The following is an 18,433-nucleotide window of genomic DNA, read 5'->3' as shown; positions in this document are numbered from 1 at the left end:
ATTCAGACGGTCTAATTATCTTGCTGCCTGCTAAAATCTTAAATAATTCCACATCTGAGTGGATGGGGTAGTTGAAGAAACAATGATTGGAGATGAAGAGAGAACAAAAAGTTTTGCAATTCTCTTCATGGAACAGAGGCTTTCAGTGATACTTTTGTCAGTTGCAGTACTCAACTATCCAGGGGCTTCTTTTTCCTTCTTCCTTTTAAATGATGTTTCTTGAATTGATGCTTCAGTCAGACTGATAGGTATTCCTTATATGGATGTGTGTGTGTATATGTGTGTAGGGAGAGGTAAAGAAAAGAGGTGAGATAGAGGTAGAGATAAGTGACAGGGCAATTCAAATAGGCTTAAATACATACTTACTATTTCTCATCAGTAGAAATATCCTGAGTGTTTTTTATAAAACTTTATGACAGTATATTTACAGATTAATAATCAGTTTGAAAATAACGATGTGGTAGGCTGCTGTTACAGTTTGTAGTATGACTTATGGGTAGAAAAGAATTATTTTATGTATAGTCAGTCTTCTTTCTTGGACAACATGGACACAGTACTTCTCTGCTTTCATCTTAGTCTGTTTTCTCTTTTGTTTTTGCTTTAGCTCAACAGAACTCACCAAAAATCCATGAAGGCTGGTGGGCATACAAGGAGGTGGTCCAGGGAAGCTTTGTCCCAGGTAAATGCACATTTATTACTTTATTTTTAAGAAAATAATTTGAGTGAAATGTAGTATTATTTCCAGAATTTTGCATTTGCTACATGGCATGGAATGTATTGCAAAAGGCATCATAGTCTGACTTATGTGTTAGATGAATCCTCCATCAAGAGAAAGTTTATTAAGTGAGTGGTAATTTAACCAAGACTACGTTTTTCCATCTGTGCTTACATCTTAATGTCCTTCCATCTACAGGTGGCTGTGTCAGGGAGAGGGCAATGCAAGAGTTGGGGTTGAGGTTCTGTATGCTAAAATTTGGTTGAGAAAGAGTGATTTTTTAATGTTAATGAAACAGGAAGTCTGAAAACTAGCAATGAGGCTTGCTGGGATGCACGCCATCTCTGATGTCACTTCAGTAGCATTCATGGTCAGGACTTAGCAGATTGGGCCAAATACCAGGTAAAAAAATCATAGGTAAAGTGGATGTTTTCAGCATGGGAGGAGAGAACTGAAGACAGGTTAAAGCCAGAAACATACCATAACATTAGTTTTGAGACAAGGTAGAGTGTCGTTGTCTTCCCCCACTACTCTTATCCTAATTATAGTCCTCAGTCTTCTGCTTCTTCAAGATTGTAGGGAAAGAGGAAAGAGAAAGAGCATGAATGTTAAAGAGAAGGATGGAAGGGAAGGCAAGTGAGATATTTCAAAGTATTTTTAACTGCTTATATGTGAGAGGGTAAGAGATAAAGCTCTCAAGAGGAGGCAATGTGGGGTTCCAAATCAGGCAATGAAAACAGAGGTCAAGTGTCAGTTGAGGTCTTTGTAGTTAGTGGCAGGTGGGAAGAGCGGTGCCCCCAGGTCACCTGGTTCATTCTTGGATGCTATGTCGTCTTTTCCTGTCCTTCTGTATAGTTCATTATATCAGCTGTGCAGAGCTAAGCAAGTTGCTAAACTCCTCTGAGCATCACTTTTTTCATTTGTATTGTGGGACATAAATACGTACCTTTGAAGCTTTTCATTAAGAGGAAAGCAGGCATGGTGAGAGATAGTGAATGACCCAGGGAAAAGCCAGTTGACTGCTGAATAGTTTCATAAATTGGTATTATTAACTTGATAAATTTACTATGATACATTTATGTCTTGGCCCAGTGGGCATAGAAACTGGGCTTGATTAATTCACCCAGATATGATCAAGTTTCTAATAATATTCTTACAATAATTTAATTGACACAGATGTGTTCATATGGCATGATATAGATATATGACATTTTACACTTACAATTGGGGGCATCCCTTTCCAATCGATAGAAGGTTGTGTATTTTTTTCTGAGGAATCTTCTTCTCATATTCAAGACATCCCAGAAATTACATTTATAATAATATTTTTATGCTTCGTGATTATTAAATTAGAGCAACAAAGGGCATTCTGCCAGATTATAAATCTTGCTAAACTAGTAATATTCTCCATAGTGACTGAAATGCTCATGGATAATACTGGATACATTCTGGAAAATTTTGCTTTTCTGCTCCACAGTTTTTTGACTTTTTCCCCTTTGTTGACACATTTTTCCTTTACATGTACTTAAGTCCCTATTTTGAGTTTGTTGTTGCTTCTAAGACAACCACAGGAAAGAAGTTTTATCTTTCCTTTATGTGTTGATTTAAAAGAATTTAAGTTTCCCTTATTTCAAGTTTTAAATGAGGTAATATGTATAAAACCGTCTATATGGGAACCAGTAAGGTGTGGAGTTATGAGCATGAACTCTGGAGTTGGACAGACCTGGAGCTGAATCTAGACTCTATGGCTTCCTTCTGGTAGAACTGTCAGCAAGTCACCTACCAACTCTCATTCCCCCAGGTTCTTCATCTGTTAGAATGAAGATAAGGACCAAATCATCCTCACAAAGTTTTGTGAGGATTAAATTGCATAATGTAGGTAAAGTGTCTGGTGCATCGTGTGAGTCAGTACCTGTAATGCTGTTGGCATTTCTATCATTATTTTATCATAACAACATAACTGGATATTTGATACTTCTCTGTTTGAGAAAGGAAGAGAACTGTAAATTAAAAAATGTAATCATGCAAGTGAGGGTCTCTCATGATGCTAGAACATGGAAGGTGCTTAGTAAATGTTCCTTGAATTTGTAAGCTCAAAGTGTCTCCATACAGTGACTGCTGGAGAGGAAACTTCATCATTCTCTAGATTTAACAGTCCCAAAATTCTTTGGCTTCTTGGTAAAGAAGACTGGTATCTGATAATCTCAATTCCTAAACTTTTGGGAATTTCAGATGTCTTTAAAAAGATAAGAGTCATGAGAATTTGTGAATTAAGTAATTGGACCTTAGGCTCTAACATCTCACAGACTCCAGATGACCCACTTTATCTGAATTGGTGCTTAGGCCAATGGTCCCTTTTTCTCTCATTATCATTACTGAATATAAGGTTAAGAATGTTCTTTACTTTGCCCTGGGATTTTTTTCAGATTATCGATGTGTAAAAGAGAAGAGAATCTCTTATGACTAGATTATTTGGACAAGTTTTATTGTCCATGAGCTTTTACTAGAGTGTCCATAAATAATTATCAGTTGACATCATAGTTGTGAATCTGTTACCTTAACAAAGCTTGTAGTAGATAAAAATACATGATTTCTACAGTGATGGCAAACACAAGGTTGATTTAGTGTCAGAATAGCCCACTTTGTTCAGTTCAATAGTACTTAAGGAGTAGCCACCTGATACTGAGCACATGTGTGGGACTGTTGATAAAGAGCTAACTGATACATAGTTCTTATACAAGGATAAACCCACAGTCTAAAGAGGAAATAAAGCAATAAACCCATGACTTAGTATAAGGGCTGTAATAGGGTTTATAAGACATATAAAGGAGGCCATAAAACGTTGGGATTCAGCCCGCCTGGTGTTTAACAGATTTTGTTGTTTACTTGCTTAAATCTGTATCTTCATCCAGCATCACCCATAACCACCATCTGCCTTACAGACAGAGCACCAATTTTATTTGGGTGTTTACCTCCACATAGTTATGTGCTCAGGGAAGGAGACCTTCCTAGCCCCAGAAGGTTACTCTTGGCTATATCTACACCATGGTGATTTCAGCCTCTTTTTTTGACAGTGATTGATTTAGACGTCATGATGGCTACTTTTATGTGTCAACTTGGCTGACCCACAGTACCCAGATATCTGATCAAACATTGTTCTAGACTTTTCTGTGAAGATATTTTTAAAATGAGATTAGCATTTATACTGGTAGACTCTGAGTAAAGCAGATTACTCTCCATAATGTTGGTGGGCCTCATGCAATCAGTTGTGGGCCTTAAGAGAAAAAGGCTGAGGGAACTTGTGTTTCCAGAAGTTTTTGGCCTTCAGCTGCAACATCAACTGGGCCTCCAGGCTGCTGGCCTACCTTGAAAATTTCAGATTTGTCAGTCTCCATAATCATGTGAGCCCATTCCTTAAAATAAATTTCTCTCTCTGTAGACCCCCCCCCACACACACACAAACACACACATTCTATTGGTTCTGTTTCTCTGGAACACCCTGACTAATACACTAACACAGATATGAACATATGATAAATAGTTCTCTCCATCACTTGTGAGGGGAGTCCACTGAAAAAACTTGGGAACAAAAGCCACACTAAAGATGGCAGAACAGAAAGTTGGAAAGAACCAAGATCTTTTATGGGCCACTTGAGTATTGAATTAACCATGGAACTGCCTCAGCATTTTTTTTCTTGAGATAAAAAAAACATCTTGTTGTTGGAGCCACTTTGAGTCAGGCTTTCTGTTACTTGCAGCCCAAAAAATTCTTCAAGAGTCACATTTCTCAATACAGAGCAGAAGGAAGGAAGGAAGTCTTGGGTCTTGACAATCTTCAGGATTATCCAAAGTGGATAAGGAGAAGAATGTGAGGATTATCAGGATAAACAGCACTGGCAAAGAGGAGTGAAAATTCACTGTGGGTTTGGGGAATGCTGGGTACCTCTGAGTCTCTAAGAGGCAGGGTACACGATAAGATGTGATGAATAAGGAGACCAGCAAGGTCATCAGGGGCCATGCTGTTAAATTCTTTGTGTTCCATGTTCAAGAGCTTAGGCACAGCTTTTGGTTGTTTTGTTTTGTTCTGTTTTTTAAATAGAGGGATTATAAGACATTTTTAAGCTCTGGAGTGACACAATCAAATGTAAATTTTAAAAAGCCAGCTATGAGCCAAATGGCCATGGACATGACAAAATTACACATATTTACAGTGTAGCTATTGATGAAAAAGACCAGAAGACTAGCATAAAAGATATACAACTAAAGGTGTAAAGAAGGAACCACAACAGGACAGGTAAAAGGGTCAGAGAAGCAGTATAGTCGAGACCCATAGACCCAGGTGGGCCATCCACAAATGGGAGGATAATTATAGTTGCAAGGAGCATGGGATCCAAGCCCCACACTGGGCTCCCCAGCCTGGGGGTTCTGCACCATGAAGATGAGCCCCCAGAATGTTTGGCTTTGAAAGCCATCAGGGCTTACTTTTGGGAGAGTCAGAGGGCTGTGGGAAATAGAGACTCCAATCTTAAAAGGCCCACACAAAATCTCACACACTGCAGGACCCAGGAAAGAAGCAGTAATTTGAAAGGATTCTGGGTCATACCAACTTGCTGATCTTAGAGACTCTCCTGGAGAGACAGAGGGTAACTGGAGCTCATCCTGGGAATACAGACACTGGTGGCAGTCATTTTGGGGATCTTGTTCTACCACAGTTACACTGATTCTGGCAAGCACTATTTTGGAGTCCTCTCTGTAGCTTATTAGTGCTGGAACTGTCCTCACCCACCAACAGGGTGGCTGCCTTAAAGCCCCCTGAGCCCACAGCCATTCCAGAACCCAGCTTTTACACCAGAGGGCCCAGGACCCAGCATAAATAGCTCCAGACCACCCTCACCAACCAGTGGACAGGCACCAACTCTGAGACCCCCTGGGCCCTGCAGCCAGAGACCCTGGGACCTGGATCCAGCCACTAGCCCCAGGAACTGCTGGAGCTTTGAAATCAGCCACTTTGTGACCCAGCCCTGCCCACCAGTGACTGGTAGCCTCGTCACAAGGCAGGGCTGGCAACCAACACACTCAGCCCATATAGGAGCACACTAGAGTATATAGCTCTGTCGACCAGAGGTGAGTGTGCTGCTGGGATACCTAGGACATCTTCCACAAAAAAGCCACTTCTCCACAATTGAGAAATGTAAGCAACCTTCCAAATGCATAGAAATAAAAAGAGCAAATTAAGAAAAATTAGGCAACAGAGGAATATGTTCCAAATGAAAGAACAAAATAAAACCACAGAAAAACTAAGTGAAGTGGAGATAAGCATTCTACCTAATAAAGAGTTCAAAGTAATGATCATAAAGATGTTCAAAGAACTTGAGAGAAGTTTGGATAAACAGAGTGAGAAGTTAAACATTTTAACAGAGTTTAAAAATGTAAAGAAGAACCAGACAGAGCTGAAACATACAATATCTGAAGTAAAAAGTACACTAGAAGGAACCAACAGTAGAGTAGATGATACAGAGGAACAATTCAGTGCATTGGAAGACAGAGAAGTGGAAATCATTGAAGCTGAACAAAAAGAGAAAAAAGAACAAAAAGAAATGAGGACAATTTAAAAGACCTCGGAAACAACATCAAGTGTACTGACATTCACATTATAGGAATCTCAGAAGGAAAAGAGAGAGAGAAAGGGACAAGGAACATATTTGAAGACATAAGAGCTGAAAATTTCCCTAACCTGGGAAAGGAAACAGACATCAAGGTCCAGGAAGCACAGAGAGTCCCAAACAAGATCAACTCAAAGGGGACTACATCAAGACACATTGTAATTAAAATGGCAAAAATTAAAGATAAAGAGAGAATAATAAAAGTGGCCAGGGAAAAGCAACAAGTTACATACAAGGGAACACCCATAAGGCTATCAGCAGACTTTTCTGCGGGTCAGAAGGGAGTGGCACTATATATATATATATATATATATATATATATATATATATTTTTTTTTTTTTTTTTTTTTTTTGCGGTACACGGGTCTCTCACTGTTGTGGCCTCTCCCATTGCGGAGCACAGGCTCCGGATGCACAGGCTCAGCGGCCATGGCTCATGGGCCTAGCCGCTCCGCAGCATGTGGGATCTTCCTGGACCAGGGAACAAACTCATGTCCCCTGCATCGGCAGGTGGACTCTCAACCACTGAGCCACCAGGGAAGCCTGCGGCACAATATATTTAAAGTGATGAAAGGAAAGCTGCAACCAGGATGGTGGAGCATAGGCAGGGCAGACGGATGAGCACATATATGTCTGAAGGAAAAGCAGTGGGTGGAAGCTTCTCTGGTATGTAAAGCATACTGTGAGTTAAATTTTGGAGGCATTGGAATGAGTTGTTTCAAACATATACTTAGTGTGAGGTTACTGTTAGCTGTGCTGTTTACAGGGTAAACCAAGAATAAAGTAGCCAACCCCAGACTTCTGCCTGGTGCAAAGTCTTGCATATGAAATGTCTACTAATACTCTAATTGATAAAGGCAAATATATGGTAAATGAAGTAAATAATGATTTTCTACATTATATAGGCACAATGATCAAGGGATCAATCCACGAAGAAGATTAAATAATTAGAAATATATATGGTTCCAACATAGAAGCATCTAAATACATAAAGCAAATATTAACAGACATAAAGTGAGAAATTGGCAGTAACACAATAATATTGGGGACTTTTTTTTTTTTTTTTGCTGCACACGGGCCTCTCACTGTTGTGGTCTCTCCCGTTGTGGAGCACAGGCTCTGGACGCGCAGGCTCAGCGGCCATGGCTCACAGGCCCAGCTGCTCCGCAGTATGCGGGATCCTCCCAGACCGGGGCACAAACCCGTTTCCCCTGCATCAGCAGTTGGACTCTCAACCACTGCGCCACCAGGGAAGCCCAATATTGGGGACTTTAGCACTTCACTTACATCAGTGGACAGACCATCAAGATAGAAAATCATTAGGGAAACACTGACGTTAAATGACACATTAGACCAAATGAACTTAGTAGATGTGTATAGAACTTTCCATCCAAAGCAGCAGAATACACATTCTTTTCAAGTGCACATGGAACAGTCTCCAGGATAGATCACATGCTGGGTGACAAAATAAGTTTAAGTAAATTCAAGAAAATTGAAATCATGTCAAACATTTTTGACATGTCAAACATTTGACATGTCAAACATTTGACAATAATGTGAGACTAGAAATCAACTGCAAGGGAAAAGCAACAAATAGCATACAAGGGAATCCCCATAAGGTTAACAGCTGACCATTCAGCAGAAACTCTGAAAGCCAGAAGGGAGTGGCAGGACATATTTAAAGTGATGAAAGGGAAAAGCCTACAAACAAGTTTACTCTACCCAGAAGGATCTCATTCAGATTTAACAGAGAAATTAAAACCTTTACAGAGAAGCAAAAGCGAAGAGAATTCAGCACCACAAAACCAGCTCTACAACAAATTCTAAAGGAAATTTACTAGGTCTGGTGGGTTTTTGCCTTGCTCCTTCATCTGCTGTGTGTTTCTCTGTCTTATTTTACTTAACTTTCTGTGTTTGGGGTCTCCTTTTTGCAGGCTGCAGGTTCATAGTTTTCATTGTTTTTGGTGTCTATCCCCAGTGGCTAAGGTTGATTCAGTGGGTTGTGTAGGCTCCCTGGTGCAGGGGACTAGTACTTGTGTTCTGGTGGATGAGGCTGGATCTTGTCTTTCTGGTGGGCAGGTCCATGTCTGGTGGTGTGTAGTGGGGTGTCTGTGGCCTTATTATAATTTTAGGCAGCCTCTCTGCTAATGGATGGGGTTGTGTTCCTGTCTTGCTAGTTGTTTGGCATAGGGTGTCTTACACTATAGCTTGCTGGGTGTTGAGTGGAGCTGGGTCTTGGCGTTGAGATGGAGATCTCTGGGAGATTTTCATCATTTGATATTACATGGAGCTGGGAGGTCTCTTGTGGACCAGTGTCCTGAAGTTGTCTCTCCCACCTCAGAGGCATAGCACTGACTCCTGGGTACAGCACCAAGAGCCTTTCATCCACACAGCTAAGAATAAAAGGGAGAAAAAGTAGAAAGAAAGAATTAGTAGAAGGAAGAAAGAAAGAGAGAGAGAGAGAGAGAGAGAGAGAGAGAGAGAGAGAGAGAGAGAGAGAGAGGGAGGGAGGGAGGGAGGGAGAGAGAGAGAGAGAAAGAAAAAAGATAAAGTAAAATAAAATAGTTTTTAAAATAAAAAATAATTGTTAAGAAAAAATATTCTTTTTAAGTGATAAAAAGAAACAACAAAAAAACCCCAAAACAATGGAGAGACAGAACCCTGGGACAAATGGTAAAAGTAAAGCTATACAGACAAAATCACACACAGAAGCATACACATACACACTCACAGAAAGAGAAAAAGGGAAACATATATATATATATCATTGCTCCCAAAGTCCACCTCCTCAATTTGGGATGATTCGTTGTCTCTTCAGGTATTCCACAGATGTAGGGTACATCAAGTTGATTGTGGAGATTTAATCCTCTGCTCCTGAGGCTACTGCGAGAAATTTCCCTTTCTCTTGTTCGCACAGCTCCCAGGGTTCAGCTTTGGATTTGGACCCGCCTCTGCATGTAGTCATCTGAGGGCGTCTGTTCTTTGCTCATACAGGACAGGGTTAAAGGATGAGCTGATTCGGGGGCTTTAGCTTACTCAGGCTGGGGGGGATGGAGGGGTACGGATGCAGGGCAAGCCTGTGGTGGCAGGGGCCGGTGTAACGTTGCACCAGTCTCAGGTGCACGGTGCGTTCTCCCAGGGAAGTAGTCCCTGGATCACGGGACCCTGGCAGTGGCAGGCACACAGGCTCCCAGGAGGGGAGGTGTGGATAGTGACCTGTGCTTCCTCACAGGCTACTTGGTGACTACAGCAGCAGGCTTAGCATCTCATGCCCGTCTCTGGGGTCAGCACTGATAGCCATGGCTCATGCCCATCTCTGGAGCTCCTTTAAGCGGCACTCTTAATCCCCTCTCCTCGGTCACCAGGAAACAAAGAGGCAAGAAAAAGTCTCTTTTATCTTCGGCAGCTCCAGATTTTTTCCCAGACTCCCTCCCGGCTAGCTGTGGTGCACCAGCCCCCATCAGGTTGTGTTCACGCAGCCAACCCCAGTCTTCTCCCTGGGATCTGACCTCCGAAGCCCAAGGCTCAGTTCCCAGACCCCACCTGCCCTGGCTGGTGAGCAGACAAGCCTTTCAGGCTGGTGAGTGCTGGTTGGCACCGATCCTCTGTGTGGGAATCTCTCCGCTTTTCCCTCTGCACCCCTGTTGCTGCACTCTCCTCCATGGTTCCGAAGCTCCCCCCTCTCCCACCCACAGTCTCCACCCGCGAAGGGGCTTCCTAGTGTTTGGAATCCTTTCCTCCTTCACAGTTCCCTCCCACTGTTGCAGCACCGTCCCTATTCTTTTGTCTCTGTTTTTTTCTTTTTTTTTTGCCCTACCCAGGTACTTGGGGAGTTTCTTGCCTTTTGCGGGGTCTGAGGTCTTCTACCAGTGTTCAATAGGTGTTCTGCAGGAGTTGTTACACATGTAGATGTGTTTCTGATGTATTTGTGGGGAGGAAGGTGATCTCCATGTCTTACTCTTCCACCATCTTGAAGCTCCTTCCTATCATACTGTTTTGATTACTGTAGCTTTGTAGTATAGTCTGAAGTCAGGGAGCCCCATTTTTATTTCTCAAGATTGCTTTGGGTCTTTTGTGTTTCTATACAACAAATTGTGATTTTTTTTTTGTTTTACTTCTGTGAAAAATGCAATTGGTTCTTAAGGGTCTTTTGTGTTTCTTAAGGGTCTTTTGTGTTTCCATACAACAAATTGTGATTTTTTTTGTTTTACTTCTGTGAAAAATGCGATTGGTAGTTTGATAGGGATTGCATTGACTCTGTAGATTGCTTTGGGTAGTATAGTCATTTTCATAATATTGATTCTTCCAATCCAAGAACATGGTATAACTCTCCATCTGTTTGTGTCATCTTTAATTTATTTGATCAGTGTCATAGTTTTCTGCATACAGGTCTTTGGCCTCCTTAGGTAGGTTTATTCCTAGGTATTTTATTCTTTCTGTTGCAGTTTTAAATGGAAGTGTTTCTTTAATTTCTTTTTCAGATTTTTCTTCATTAGAGTATAGGAATGCAAGAGATTTCTGTGCATTAATTTTGTTTCCTTCTAGTTTACCAAATTCATTGATTAGCTCTAGTAGTTTTGTGGTAGCATCTTTAGGATTCTCTATGTATACTATCATGTCATCTGCAAACAGTGACAGTTTCACTTCTCATTTTCTGATTTGGATTCCTTTTATTTCTTTTTCTTCTCTGATTGCTGTGGCTAAAACTTCTAAAACCAAGTTGAATAATGGTGGTTAGAGTGGGCAGTCTTGTCTTGTTCCTGATCTTAGTGGAAATGGTTTCAGTTTTTCACCATTGAGGAAGATGTTGCTGTGGGTTTGTCATATATGGCCTTTATTATGTTGAGGTATGTTCCCTCTATACCTACTTTCTGGAGGGTTTTTTTTTTTATCAAAAGTGAGTGTTGGATTTTGTCAAAAGCTGTTTCTGCATTTATTGAGATTATCATATGGTTTTCTCCTTCTATTTGTTAATATGGCTTATCACATTGATTGATTTGCATATATTCAAGAATCCTTGTATTCCTGGAATAAACCCCAATTGATCATGGTGTGTGATCCTTTTAATGTGCTGGTGGATTCTATTTCCTAGTATTTTGTTGATGATTTTGGCATCTATCAGTGACATTTGCAATATCAGTGATATTGGCCTGTAGTTTCCTTTATTTGTGGCATTTTTATGTGGTTTTGGTATAAGGGTGATGGTGCGCTTGTAGAATGAGTTTGTGAGTGTTCCTCCCTCTGCTATATTTTGGAAGAGTTTGAGAAGGTTAGGTGTTAGCTCTTCTCTAAATGTTTGATAGAATTCTCCTGTGAAGCCATCCGGTGCTGGGCTTTGGTTTGCTGGAAGATTTTTAATCACAATTTCAATTTCAGTGCTTGTGATTGGTCTGCTTTTATTATCTATTTCTTCCTGGTTCAGTCTCAGAAGCGTTGTGCATTTCTAAGAATTTGTCCATTTCTTCCAGGTTGTCCATTTTATTGGCATAGAGTTGCTTGTAGTAATCTCTCATGATCTTTTGTATTTCTGCAGTGTCAGTTGTTACTTCTTTTTCATTTGTAATTCTATTGATTTGAGTCTTCTCCCTTTTTTTCTTGATGAGTCTGGCTAATGGTTTATCAATTTTGTTTATCTTCTCAAAGAACCATCCTTCAGTTTTATTTTTGTTGTTGTTGTTGTTTTTGCGGTACATGGGCCTCTCATTATTGGGGCTTCTCCCGTTGCGGAGTGCAGGCTCAGCGGCCATGGCTCACGGGCCCAGCCGCTCCGTGGCATGTGGGATCTTCCCGGATCGGGGCACGAACCCGCGTTCCCTGCATCGGCAGGCAGACTCTCAACCACTGCACCACCAGGGAAGCCCCTTCAGTTTTATTGTTCTTTGTTATTGTTTCCTTCGTTTCTTTTTCATTTTTTTTCTGATCTAATATTTATGATTTCTTTTCCTCTGCTAACTTTCGGGTGTTTTTGTTCTGCTTTCTCTAATTCCATTACGTGTAAGGTTAGGTTGTTTATTTTAGATGTTTCTTGTTTCCTGAGGTAGGATTGTATTGCTGTAAACTTCCCTCTTAGAACTGCTTTTGCTGCATCCCATAGGTTTTGTGTCATCATGTTTTCATTGTCACTTGTTTCTAGGTATTTTTTGATTTCCTCTTTGATTTCACCAGTGATCTCTTGGTTATTTAGTAGTGCATCGTTTAACTTCCCTGTGTTTGTATATTTTACAGATTTTTTCCTGTAATTGATATCTAGTCTCATAGTGTTGTGGTCAGAAAAGTTACTTAATATGATTCCAGTTTTCTTAAATTTTCAAAGGCTTGATTTGTGACCCCAGATATGACCTTTCCTGGAGAATGTTACATGGGCACTTGAGATAAAAGTGTATTCTGTTGTTTTTGGATGGAGTGTCCTATAAATAGCAGTTAAGTCTGTCTTGTTTAATGTATCATTTAAAGCTTGTGTTCCTTATTTATTTTCATTTTGGATGATCTGTCCATTGGTGAAAGTGGCGTGTTAAAGTCCCCTACTATTATTTTATTACTGTTGTTTTCCGCTTTTATGTCTGTTAGCATTTGCCTTATGTATTGAGGTGCTCCTAAGTTGGGTTCATAAATATTAAAAATTGTTATATCTTCATCTTGGATTTATCCTTTGATCATTATGTAGTGTACTTCTTTGTCTCTTCTAATAGTCTTTATTTTAAAGTCTATTTTGTCTGATATGAGAATTGCTACTCCAGGTTTCTTTTGATTTCCCTTTGCATGGAATATCTTTTTCCATCCCCTTACTTTCAGGCTGTATGTGTCCCTTGGTCTGAAGTGGGTCTCTTGTAGGCAGAATATATACAGTTCTTGTTTTCGTATCCATTCAACCAGTCTATGTCTTTTGGTTGGAGCATTTAATCCTTTTACATTTAAGGTAATTATCAATATGTATGTTCCTATTACCATTTTCTTAATTGTTTTGTGTTTGTTATTGTAGGTCCTTTCCTTTTCTTGTGTTTCCTGCCTAGAGAAGTTCTTTTAGCATTTATTGTAAAGCTGTTTGGTGGTGTTGAATTCTCTTAGCTTTTGCTTGTTTGTAAAGGTTTTAATTTCTCACTCGAATCTTAATGAGTTCCTTGCTGGGTAGAGTAATTTTGCTTGTAGGTTTTTCCCTTTCATCACTTTAAATATGTCTTGCCACTCCCTTCTGGCTTCCAGATTTTGTGCTGACAGATCAACTGTTAACCTTATGGGGATTCCCTTGTATGTTAATTACTGCTTTTCCCTTGTTGCTTTTAATATTTGTTCTTTGTATTTAATTTTTGATAGTTTGATTAATATGTGTCTTGGTGTGTTTCTCCTTGGATTTATCCTGTATGGGACTCTCTGTGCTTCCTGGACTTGATTATTTCCTTACCCATATTAGGGAAGTTTTCAACTATAATGTGTTCAAATACTTTCTCAGTCCCTTTTTTTTTTTTCTCTTCTTCTTCTGGGACCCCTATAATTTGAATGTTGGTGTGTTTGATGTTGTTCCAGATGTCTCTGAGGTTGTCCTTAATTCTTTTCATTCTTTTTTCTTTATTCTGCTCTGTGGTAGCTTTTTCCACTGTTTTATCTTCCAGGTCACTTATCTGTTCTTCTGCCTTCAGTTATGCTGCTATTGATTCCTTCTAGAGAATTTTTAGTTTCATTTCTTGTGTCATTCATCATTGTTTGTTTGCTCTTTAGTTCTTCTAGGTCCTTGTTAAACATTTGTTTTATGTTCTCCACTCCATTTCCAAGATTTTGATTATCTTTATTATCATTACTCTGAATTCTTTTTCAGATAGACTGCCTTTTTCCTCTTCATTTGTTTGGTCTGGTGCGTTTTTACTTTGCTCCTTCATCTGCTGTGGTTTTCTCTGTCTTCTCATTTTGCATAACTTACTGTGTTTGGTGTCTCCATTTTACAGGCTGCAGGTTCGTAGTTCCCATTGTTTTTGGTGTGTGCTACCAGTGGCTAAGGTTCATTCAGTGAGTTGTGTAGGCTTCCTGGTGGAGGGGACTGGTGCCGGTATTCTGGTGCCTGAAGCTGGATCTTGTCTTTCTGGTGGGAAGGACTATATCCTGTTGTGTGTTTTGGGGTGTCTGTGGCCTTATTATGATTTTAGGCAGCCTCTCTACTAATGGATGGGGTTGTGTTCCTGTCTTGCTAGTTGTTTGGCATAGTGTGTCCAACACTGTAGCTTGCTGGCTGTTGAGTGGAGCTGGGTCTTAGCGTTGAGATGGAGATCTCTGGGAGAGCTTTCGCTGTTTGATATTACACCTGGCTGGGAGGTCTCTGGTGGACAAATATCCTGAGCTCAGCTCTCCCACATCAGAGGCTTGGGCCTGACACCTGGCCAGAGCATCAAGATGCTGTTAGCCACACAGCTCAGAAGAAAAGGGAGGAAAAAAAAAAAAAAGGAAAGAAAGAAAAAATAAATAAAATAAAGTTATTAAAATAGAAAAAAAATTATTCAAAATAAAAACATTAAAAGTAATAAAAAAAGAAAGAGAGAAAGAAAGAAGAGAGCAATGATACTAAAAAACAAATCTTCCAATGATAACAAGTGGTAAAAACTATTGTAAAAAAGAAAAAAATCAGAATGGACAGTCAGAACCCTAGGATAAATCACAAAAGTGAAGCTATACAGACAAAATCACACAAAGAAGTATACACATACACACTCACAAAAAGAGAAAAAGGAAAAAAAATATATATATAAATTAAAAAAGGAAGAGAGCAACCAAATCAATAAACAAATCTACCAGTTATAATAAGCTCTAAATACTAAACTAAGATAAACATACAACCAAAGACAAATTAGATGCAGAAAGCAGACCCCAAGTCTACAGTTGCTTCCAAAGTCCACTGCCTCAATGTTGGGATGATTCATTAGGTATTCCAGTGATGCTGGGTATATCAAGTTGATTGTGGAGATTTAATCTGCTGCTCCTGAGGTTGCTGGGAAAATTTCCCTTTCTCTTCTTTGTTCACACAGCTCTTGGGGTTCAGCTTTGAATGTAGCTCTGCCACTGCATGTAGGTCGTCTGAGGGTGTCTGTTCCCCATCCAGACTGGACAGGGTTAAAGGAGCGGCTGATTATAGGGCTCTGGCTCACTCAGGCTTGGGGGAGGGAGGGGTACGGGATGTGGAGTGAGCCTGCAGCGGCTGAGGCTGATATGACGTTGCAACAGCCTGAGGTGGGCCATGTATTCTCTCAGAGAAATTGTCCCTGGATCATGGGACCCTGGTAGTGGTGGGCTGCACATTCTCCCAGAAGGGTGGTGTGGATTTTGACCTGTGCTTGCACACAGGCTTCTTGTTGGCTGTAGCAGCAGCCTTAGTATTTCATGCCCATCTCTGGGGTCCGCACTGATAGCCGTGGCTCGCTTCCATCTCTGGAGCTCATTTAGGCAGTGCTCTGTATCCCCTCTCTTCATGCATCCTGAAACAATTGTCTCTTGCCTCTTAGGCAGTTCCAGAGTTTTTCCCTGTCTACCTCCCGGCTAGCTCTGGCGCACTAGCTCCCTTCAGGCTGTGTTCACACAGCCAACCCCAGTCCTCTCCCTGGGATCTGAACTCTGAAGCCCGAGCCTCAGTTCCAGCCCCCACCTGCCTCGGCGGGTGAGCAGACAAGCCTCTCAGGCTGCTGATTGCTAGTCGGCACTGATCCTCTGTGCGGGAATCTCTCTGCTTTGCCCTCTGCATCCCTGTTCCTGTGCTCTCCTCCGTGGCTCTGAAGATTCCCGCCCCCCCCCCTTCCCACATCTCCGCCAGTGAGGGGGCTTCCTAGTGTGTGGAAACTTTTCCTCCTTCATAGCTCCCTCCCCGAGGTGCAGGTCCCATCCCTATTCTTTTGTCTCTGTTCTTCCTTTTGCCCCACCTAGGCACGTGTGGAGTTTCTTCCTTTTGGGAAGTCTGAGGTCTTCTGCCATAATTCAGTAAGTGTTCCTGTAGGAGTTGTTCCACATGTAGATGTAGTTTTGATGTATTTGTGGGGAGGAAGGTGATCTCCATGTCTTACTCCTCCACCATCTTGAAGGTGCCCCCCAGTGCTTCTTATGCTTCCCCGCATTCATAGACACTATATCAGCTATTATCTCATTTCCAGCTCATGTCATTTTCATGTTTTTAATACCCAGAACCTAACACAGCACCTAAGATATGGTTAGAACTTCATACACGCTTTCAGAACAAATAAGATTTTGATTGAAGCACCAATTCCCTCCCTTACTGGCTTTATAACCTCATGTAGGTCATTGAATCAATATATCTGGCATTATTCTCCTTTTGTATAAAATAAAGAAGTTGAATCATAGGGGTGGTTCCCCAAGTGTAGTCTCTGGACCAGCAGCATCAGCACCACCTAGCAACTTGTTGGAAATGCAAATTCTCAGGCTCCCAGACACGCTGAATTACAATCTCTGGGATTGGGGCCCTGAAACCTGTGTTTATAATAAACCCTCTAGGTGATTCTGATGCATGGTATCATTTAAAAACTGCTAGACTGGGGTTGTAAAACTGTGGCCTGTGGACCCACAGGGCGAGTCCCATCCAAGGCTTGTTTTTGTACAGGAAAGTTCTGCTAATCTCTACATTAAATGATATGATCACTGAGGTGCCTTCCAGTTCTATGATTCCTTGGTTATGAGTACAGTGTCTTATCCCTGATTGACAGGGGACTGCCAGTCAGGAGACCTGGGTTCTAGACCATCTGTTTCTACCTTGTTGTAATGTACAATAAGTTATTTCTCCTCTCCGAAGCTCAGTTTTCTCATCCTGAAAAATGACATTAGGGTAAGTTTGCTGAGTCAGTCAGAATCCAGTTAGGAAAAGAGAAACCATGCCAGCTATCTCAAACAATAGGAATTTAACATGGGGAATTGGGGTACACAGATGTTTGAAAGCTGAAAGCAGAAAAAGGGAGAGCCAAGGCAACTTGGCAGGAATAAAACCAGAGCAGCTCCCACCCTTAGAACTTGGGGAACAGAAAGGAAGAGGCCACTAAGAATTTGGGAATTGGAAGGTGGGCCCTGAAGGACTATAACTTAAACCTCTAAGGTGACAGCATTACAAGCTGCTGCTCATACTCCTAAGAAGGTGATTTCCTGTGGCTGGTACTTGAGAATACACAGCTTTATGGTTTCTTGAATTAATAAAAGTGTGTGGCCCAGTAAATGCTTGAAATATCAAGGAAGCTATAGCCCACCTGATACTAAGATAGCATGGCAGGGTGGGGGTGTGTGTGCAGCTCCGTAGCTGGAGACTGCAATGGGGTGGTATTCTAGTGAGGGAGGTGAGGCCTTGTAGACCAGACCTGGGATTGGTGGGAAAAGCTGAAAACTAGTCATAATTACTTTTTGCTGCTGGTACAGTAAAGTTGACAAGTACTGAAGCTGGAAAGGGGCACTTTCTCCCTTCCTCCCAACTTCCAGATTCCCACCAATGCCTTTCACTGGCAGAACCTGACATGAAGATAGCCAGAAAGGAGATAGGAAATGCAGCATATAGAGTTCCAGCCCCAGCATCACAGAACAGAGAATAGAAGGGGGAAAGGAGGGATTTGGAGCTGAGAGACAGGCAAATAACAAGCACGGTCAGTCTGATGATCTTCCAGGTCCCTCTGTACTTGAGGAATTGCATTATATAAGCATATTGGTTACATAGATATGCCATGGATCCATGCATGACTTTTTCACCCACTTCAGGTGTTATGGGACATGACCATCCTTTGAGAATGATATTTATCATGACCTCTAATATCATGGCTCTGAAAGGGCCTGTTTTACTCCCGGAATGTTTTAGGTTGAAAGAAGAATAAAAATAATGCACTTTTTTTTTTTGAGCAACAGTTATGTCCCAGACATTGTTTCCCAATACAAAGATAACTAATAGATTGAATTTTACTCCTTTCAAGAATGTCCTTTAATAAAGCATTTTCCCCTAGGAAATATTATTAATAAAAGTTGCTTTTCCTCTAGGCTACCTCCCTAATCCCATCTTCCATCAACACCCATCCAGGCTATCCTTTTCTCTACCTACTTG

At 41.1% G+C, this 18,433-nt stretch overlaps 1 protein-coding gene across 1 annotated transcript in view; it reads left to right on the top strand.

Annotated features, from left to right (window-relative positions):
• The window catches only part of CA10 (carbonic anhydrase 10), a 626,304-nt gene that overhangs the window by 107,752 nt on the left and 500,119 nt on the right, over positions 1–18,433 (top strand). Inside the window, exon 2 of the mRNA XM_060133527.1 lies at positions 605–679. Within this exon, the coding sequence (XP_059989510.1) occupies positions 605–679 (75 nt within the window). The remainder of the gene's footprint in view (positions 1–604; positions 680–18,433) is intronic.

Source organism: Lagenorhynchus albirostris, chromosome 20 (assembly GCF_949774975.1).
Source record: "Lagenorhynchus albirostris chromosome 20, mLagAlb1.1, whole genome shotgun sequence".
Classification (NCBI taxonomy): Eukaryota; Metazoa; Chordata; class Mammalia; order Artiodactyla; family Delphinidae; genus Lagenorhynchus; species Lagenorhynchus albirostris.
This window is presented reverse-complemented; position numbering and strand designations above follow the sequence as displayed.